General features: G+C 43.7%; 1 protein-coding gene across 2 annotated transcripts in view; it reads right to left on the bottom strand.

Moving 5' to 3' along the window:
* Positions 1–279: 279 nt before the first annotated feature.
* Positions 280–7,243, bottom strand: part of LOC119312250 (ABC transporter G family member 48-like) — an 8,859-nt gene continuing 1,895 nt past the window's right edge. The window contains exons 1-19 of one of the 2 annotated variants that reach the window (XM_037587977.1): positions 6,529–6,730; positions 6,340–6,422; positions 6,036–6,120; positions 5,656–5,946; positions 5,479–5,569; positions 4,468–5,368; positions 4,214–4,374; positions 4,004–4,107; positions 3,710–3,875; positions 3,549–3,617; positions 3,327–3,427; positions 2,861–3,193; positions 2,457–2,747; positions 2,267–2,350; positions 1,941–2,074; positions 1,545–1,772; positions 1,272–1,443; positions 855–1,109; positions 280–758 (exon numbers count right to left, since the gene is read on the bottom strand). In XM_037587977.1, coding sequence (XP_037443874.1) covers positions 486–758; positions 855–1,109; positions 1,272–1,443; positions 1,545–1,772; positions 1,941–2,074; positions 2,267–2,350; positions 2,457–2,747; positions 2,861–3,193; positions 3,327–3,427; positions 3,549–3,617; positions 3,710–3,875; positions 4,004–4,107; positions 4,214–4,374; positions 4,468–5,368; positions 5,479–5,569; positions 5,656–5,946; positions 6,036–6,119 — 3,738 coding nt within the window. In that variant the 5' untranslated portion in view covers position 6,120; positions 6,340–6,422; positions 6,529–6,730 and the 3' untranslated portion in view covers positions 280–485. Of the gene's footprint in view, positions 759–854; positions 1,110–1,271; positions 1,444–1,544; positions 1,773–1,940; positions 2,075–2,266; positions 2,351–2,456; positions 2,748–2,860; positions 3,194–3,326; positions 3,428–3,548; positions 3,618–3,709; positions 3,876–4,003; positions 4,108–4,213; positions 4,375–4,467; positions 5,369–5,478; positions 5,570–5,655; positions 5,947–6,035; positions 6,121–6,339; positions 6,423–6,528; positions 6,731–7,243 lie in introns of those variants that run through there. The other variant, XM_037587976.1, reaches the window with a different exon arrangement.

Raw genomic sequence — 7,243 nt, forward strand, 5'->3', positions numbered from 1 at the left:
CCATTTCTTTGCTGTATTTCAAGAGCTCCAACAGGGTTAAGATAAATAAGCAGAATAGAAACAGAAAAGCTGTAAGGTTGTTACGCAGCGCAAACCACTGTCTTCCACCTCTCTCTCTCTCCTTAGTTCTTGTTGGTGTTGGCCGGCGATTTGCAACTACATTCACCTCACCGCTTCTTCCACAGTGGGCAATGGCAGTGGATTCCTGGATGGTGTTAATTAGCCATCACACAAGTACCACCGCGGCACGTACGCACACATTTAGTTTAGTTTTTGGGATAGTTACACAAAGGTGTCAAACAACCTTGTGTGTTTTGTAGGACATCAATAACAATAATAATGGTAAAAATAGGGCCGGCATATCGCTACAAACTCTCAATCCTCTAAATAGCCGAGCTTATGCAACAATGTCTGCTACTATACACAAATACACACAAACTATGGATTGCCGCTTCTCTCTTGCAGCAGCATAAACGGCCGTCTGCCTAACGTTTCTGGAAGTTCAACACCTTGATGGAGTAGCCGAACACCAAGAAGAAGCCGATGACGTAAGCGAAATGCGCGAGCACGACATACCCAAGGAAATCGTGCTTGATGCCCAGACTGTCCTCCAGGAATTGCTTCACCACCGTGGGGCTCCCACCGGCGACCACCGAAAGAGGAGTGGTGTTATCGCCAAACTGTGACCCGATGACGCCATAGATGGTCCAGGACACAGGGTTCGCCCAGTAGTACCACCTCCACCAAATTGGTATTAACTGCAACAGCGACCAACCATCATCACCATCCTCAGTTAACGAATCTACTTAATTAATCAGCACGCGACACAGGCAGGTTAATCTTGGCATACTTACCGGTCTCGCAACGAGGAACCCAGCAAAAAGGTTCCAAAGAGGGAGTATAAAGGCTATGGGTATGTTTGCGAGCATGGAAGATGAGGTCAACGCCACCAGCATCATGCCAAATAATGTGAAGTAGTTGAAGCATGAAATTATAAAGAAAAGGAAATAGAAGAACTTTGCAACTTTCCACTCATATCCAATCATCGCATAGATGGTGACTGTGTACTGAATCCCCTGCACGATGTTGTAGATCATCTCCACGCATGTCTGCAAGAATCAAAAATTGCACAATCTTTAGAATCATACCAACTTTCGAATTTGCGCTCATTATATTTTGAATAGGATGAGCCCTTTCATCTGGACAAGCTCAATGAATCTAAACACGATTTTTCTATCAAAATGTGTATCAAATTAAGACCGACCAATTACCTGAGCTAATGCATAGGATAATGGAGAGTACATCCCTGCCGCCTTTTCACGGTAGAAAACAGTTCGCTCGATTGACACAACAGGCTGAATTGTGATGCAGTTGGCAGACCCAAGGAAGAAGACAGCAGCATAAGTGGCTCCAAGTAGATTGTACAAATCTTGTGGTGAGTCTCTGCCCACAAATCAAACATATGCAAAAAAAGCATTAGTGCCTCCATAGAAGCTAATATATAATCATTTGAAAGTCCCAACTACAGCAAAATAAGATCATACATTTTTGTCCCCTTCTGCCAAAACACTGTGCCAAATACAAGGCCATAGATCATCGTCATAAGAAAGCGCATGGCGTTGTGAGGTGGATTCTTCCAGTAAGATTTGTATTGCTTCCAGAAGTTTGCAACACATTGATTGTAGAAATTCTGAGAATACTTTGTAGGAAATGAGAGATCTTCATAGCCAGGTGGGGGAATGCTTAATTCCTTAATAAGTTCTTGGTTTTTCCTGGTCATATTTGAGAAACAGGAACTCAATGTTGATATTAGAAATGAAAACAACTGTAATTTTGGCACAACATTTCAAGAGAATACGTACTTTTTTAAAAGGAATTAACAGCCATTGGATAAAAATAGTGAAGGGTTGCGCTCAAGTTCAATGAATGAGGCTACTTACCTATAAAGATCAGAATTAGCATAAATTTCAGCAAAATTTACGTTCAGGCGAGCCTCAGCTAAAGGGGAGCTAACTTCCAGCATCCATGTTGCAGGATTATATCCTTCTGTGATCTTTTCAACACCTGGAATTGCCTGCAATGCAATGACAACCTCTTGTATTAGGTTTTTCACTTCTATACACCTACAAGGAGTTCAAGGCCTGCTAAGTCTTCAGTGACTTTTTTCTAAGCCCACTGGTCATATTTGTAAGCAGGTTATCCGTTCAATTGCAAATTAGTACAAAACTTGCTGCCCCACCTCAACATGTAAACCAAGAAAACTGACCTCAAAATATTCAACTAATTTATGAGAGTGCTGACCAAGTTCACCAGCATAAATAACTCGTCCTCCTCTTTTCATAAGCAGAAGCTATAAAAGGAACAACAGTGAGTTATTTGCATTTTCTGTATATATATATATTGTGTGTGTGTGTGTGTGTGTGTGTCTGAGAGAGAGGGAGAGAGAGAGAGAGAACCTCATCAAAAGACTCGAATATATCGATGCTGGGTTGATGGATAGTGCAAACCACAGTTCGCCCAGTGTTCACTGTATTTCTCACTGCCCGCATTACAATTGCCGCAGCTCTAGCATCAAGACCAGAAGTTGGCTCATCCATGAATATGATTGAAGGATTTGCTACCAGCTCCACGGCAATTGTCAGTCTCTTTCTTTGTTCAGTCGATAACCCGTCCACTCCAGGGAGACCAACCATAGCATTACGCAAAACATCAAGCTCCACAAGAGTCATGACTTCCTCCACAAACATCTGCGAGGGCGAAGATTAATTTCTTTAGATGGAAGCAACTACAATTTGAAGCTTCAAATATAAAGAACACTGCATCTTTACTTGAGTCTAAAACGTGGATTCAATGAATATACCTTTCTCGTATTTTCGTCGACATCTGAGGAAAGACGTAGCCAGGCAGAGTACAAAATGGATTCATACACAGTAACATTTGGTGAATGGATATCAGTCTGTTCACAATAGCCACTCACGCGGGCAAAAGTTTCTTGATTTTTAGGGTAACCAGAGAGGGTGATACTTCCTTCAACAGATCCACTAGTTTTCCTTCCTGCCAGGACATCCATTAGAGTGGTTTTCCCAGCTCCACTCACACCAACTAATGCTGTCAGAACACCAGGTCTAAAAGCACCACTGATATCAGAGAGCAACTGGAGACGACTTTCTGTGAATCCTTGCTCTCTCATTTCCTGAAACACAAGTTGAGAGATTTTATGTTAGGCCTAAAAAATTTCCGTTCACATCTGCAGATAATGTTATCATACAGGTGATGAATTTATGTCCTAACACGATATGTGTGAGTAGAAAGATAGGTAGGCTTACTGCAGGCATGTCCACGTAGTAGTTTACATGGTTGAAAGAAAGTGAAAGAGGCTGGAAAGGCAAGGTGATTTGTGACCGAGTTGGCCGATTTGTGGCTTCATCTGCAGAAATTGCAAGTGAAGATAGTGACTAATTAGCATTATTGTTAACAACTTCAAGTAGCTTGATAAATAAATACTAGTACAAAGACTGCAGTAGTGTAAAGAATACTTAAGAACTCACCTATGGGTATTGAAGTGTTTGTTTCATTCTCATTCTCCTCGTCTGAAACTGTGTTTGAGCTGCTGCCAACTGGATGAGAACAAATCATATATAGTGTAAGTACCTTGCTCACTAAGGCTTCAAACAATAATGTCAACCAGAAGAAAAAAAATGGTACTCACAGCTCAAGTACGTAAGTGCCAGAAGGTACAATATGTTGAATAAAATAGTGAATCCTACAATGGCTCCAATGGAAACCCAAAATCCCGAATCTCTAGTAAAATAGCCTTTGGCTTTAAGAATAGCCTCGCCTACTGTTCGTGCATCAATAGATGTGTCATTGTTTGGCTGTAGTAAAAAAGAAAACGTCCAGCATTAGTTGAGATGTCATCACCTTTACAACACTAGGATATGGTGATCCCTTCACTGTCCGAGTTAGAAGAAACTAAAAAAACAGGGTCCTAAGAAAAACTTACGTTGGCCCACCTACTTGAAAGGAATTCATTGACGGATATCGCATTCTGGCTGTACATCATAGGAGATGCCCAGTAAGCCCAAATCCACCATGGTCGGATGTCACCTATGCAAATTAAAAGTTAAGGATGAAGAAGGCTCATGTTCATCCATGCAAATGAGATGCAGATAGCTGATATATCGTGCCTAGCTTGTCATGACAGGGTGCTTACCTCTAGGTATGACAAATCCTCCAAATACGAAAATAATAAGGATCACAAACATCCCCAAGGTGTTGGCCACAAGCATTGATTTCAAAACAGCACCAAGAAATCGGAACAGACCCATTGCCATTTGGTGAGTAGCGAAAAAAACTAAAAGCATACGAAAGAACCTGCAATGAGCAAATAGATGAATAATAGAGTTATGAATTCAAAACTGAAATGCAAAGTTGAAGTGGGCACAAGGATGATACGCGGATGTATACCTTCCTGCGGCAGGTGCAAAGCCCATTACATAGTACGTGAGGACGACCCATACCATGGACTCCACAAGCGAAACAGGAACTTTTGTGATGATGTTTACCAGTCCAATGGTCCATGGAGGAAAGAACAAGAAATCCCTCTGTTTGTAGAACGTAGGAAGCATTTTAATAGTAAATTGTAGCTCAGCAAACCCATTGAATAAGACAGCCATTAAACTGAAAGTCAAAGCACCAAAGAATTTGTTGCTGTCAGAAAACTGCCCATGTGGCATCTTTGTTCTGAGGAACACAGTCATGGCAATGATCCCAAGGATGACCAATTGGGAAACCTTGAAGATGTAGATGAAGGAGTTGCGCTTCATCAATAACTTCTCTCTTGACATCACTGTCTTGAATGACTCCCAGCTGGATTGCCCATACTTATTGGTGGTCAATGCAGCAGGATGAGTTTTGGACTTGTCGAAAGGAATTTGCAGCTCCTTGAGCATCCGCTGGCCTACATGGAATGACTTGAAACGTACAGCAAACTCTGGGACAGACACGTGACGATACTGCTCCTGGTCAAGGTACCAGTACTGTTGCTGGTCTTTCTTGGAAGTGACCTCTTGAAGAAAGTCAGCAACTCCTTTCCTCTCGGGGCATCGAAAACCAGCAGATTCAAAGAATTCCAAGATGTTTTCGCGTGGCCCATGGTACACTACGTATCCTTCTGATAGCAAAATAATGTCGTCAAACAGGTTGTAGGTCTCTGGCGGTGGTTGTAGGAGGGAGATCATCACGGTCTCATTCATCACATGGACCAATTGTCTTATGTATTTCACAATCTGAAATGTGCTAGAGCTGTCCAAACCAGTGGAAATTTCATCCATGAACAAAGCCCTTGCAGGTCCTGTTAACATCTCCCCTGCCATGGATATAAGTAAAAAAAATCAGACAAGTGTAATATGAATTAAGAAATTCCTTTCAACAATGAATGGAAGGTTGAGCTTATTCTTTCTATGTATGCATGCATACCAGTTGTTACACGCTTCCTCTGCCCGCCAGAAATTCCTCTGATCATCTCGTCACCAATGGGCATATCGGCACAAATGTCAAGCCCCAGCACCTGGCAGTGAGGTTTTTCTTAAGACTCAGATGGGCAAAATTTTGCTAGAGAGTTGCATATAATTGACAGAACAGTCGAAATCTCACCTTGAGAGTAAGATCGGTAACAATATTACTCTCCTGCCCTTGCACCGCAGTAGCTTTCATATAAGCATCAATCTCGGGATCTGGCTTTATGCCAGCTTCGCGCTCCCTGGCAGCGAGCTCAGCGAGCATGTCATATCTGGCACCAACGCCTAGGCACCGCCTGGAGAAATCCAGTGTCTCTCTTACGGTCATCTCTGCGTTGTGGAGATCGTACTGACTAACATACGCACTGGTCCTTTCAGGGTAGAACTCCTCAAACGTATGGCCACAGTAAGTGATGCTGCCAGACACCTGGGTGTGTTGCCATATCCATACGATGATTATTCATTTTTATATATGCGGCCGTAATGCAGAAGCAAAAAAAAAAGATGAGTTCAAACCTTGAGGGCTTTGTCGAGCTTCCCTGTAAGGGCTCGCATAAATGTGCTCTTTCCTGAAGACGGAGGTCCAAGCAGAAGGGTCATCCTGAAAAACGCCATACATGTTAAAATACTTGCTTATTTGGCTTCAAAAGGTACAGTTGATCAGCCTACTCTTTTTTTGTTTACTTTTTCCGATCACATTTAGAGGAAAGCAAGAAGAATGATGAGTGAACTTTGTTGCTGATTCCGCCTGGATACTGAAAACTGATCTTGACAATGGATACTTGCAGGCAGGAAGAGTAATGATGTCACGACCTATTACCTTGATGGTTTGATGATGCCATTGACGTCCTGGAGTATGTTGATGGTCCTCTTGTTGGAGGAAGCAAGTCGGCCCACAAGACCCTGCCGGCATCATACATATCGTTGTGTAAGCAAATCATCGTTGCACAGTTGCACTAGTAATTAAATACATCGATGCATACAAAAGGCAGGAGTAGATGAGAGAGACCAAATGTGAATAACTGATACTGCAAGGCAAGCCATGATAGGGTGGGCAGAGGAAGGAGGCTGGCCGGCTAGGATTAACGAAGGAATCGTCAAAGCTGCAAGCACGCGCTCACAGACATTTCGTCGAACACCTCAATGACGCTCGGCTCGAGAAGCCATCGGAGTCCTGAGACTCGCCGCCGACCCATCCTCTAGAGCTGAGTGATGGGTTTGGTCATGATTTGTGGCTATCCAGGCTGAATTTTGGTCTCCCCTGCCGCCCCGCGGGGTCGGGGAGGAGTGGGAGTGAGAGTGGCACCACCAGACCAGAGTTGAATGCCCTCGCCAGGACGTCGTCGTTGACCTTCCAGAGGAGATGCTGCCCTCCCTCCGCCACCGCCGCCACGAGCGAGTTCTCCATGGTCTGGTCTGGTACGCCTTGGCCTTGGGTGGAGGGGAGGGACGTAGCCCGTTGGGGAGAGACACACAGAGAGGGGGGCGCGGGGAGGAAGAAGAAGCCCATGTGGCAGCTAGCGTGCGAATTCTGTGTGACGTGGCTGGCCATTTGGTAACATAAGCACGTGACATGGCTGGCCATTTGGTAAGATAAGCAGGTGATGTGGCAGGCCATTTGGTAATGTGGTACCTGTTCGGTGGTCACTGAGGTGAAGACCAGTTGAAAAGTTTCAAGTTGAACTCACGCATTTAAACTTTAAAAAGAAAGGAATTTGAAACAT

Source organism: Triticum dicoccoides, chromosome 5B, assembly GCF_002162155.2.
Source record: "Triticum dicoccoides isolate Atlit2015 ecotype Zavitan chromosome 5B, WEW_v2.0, whole genome shotgun sequence".
NCBI lineage: Eukaryota > Viridiplantae > Streptophyta > Magnoliopsida > Poales > Poaceae > Triticum > Triticum dicoccoides.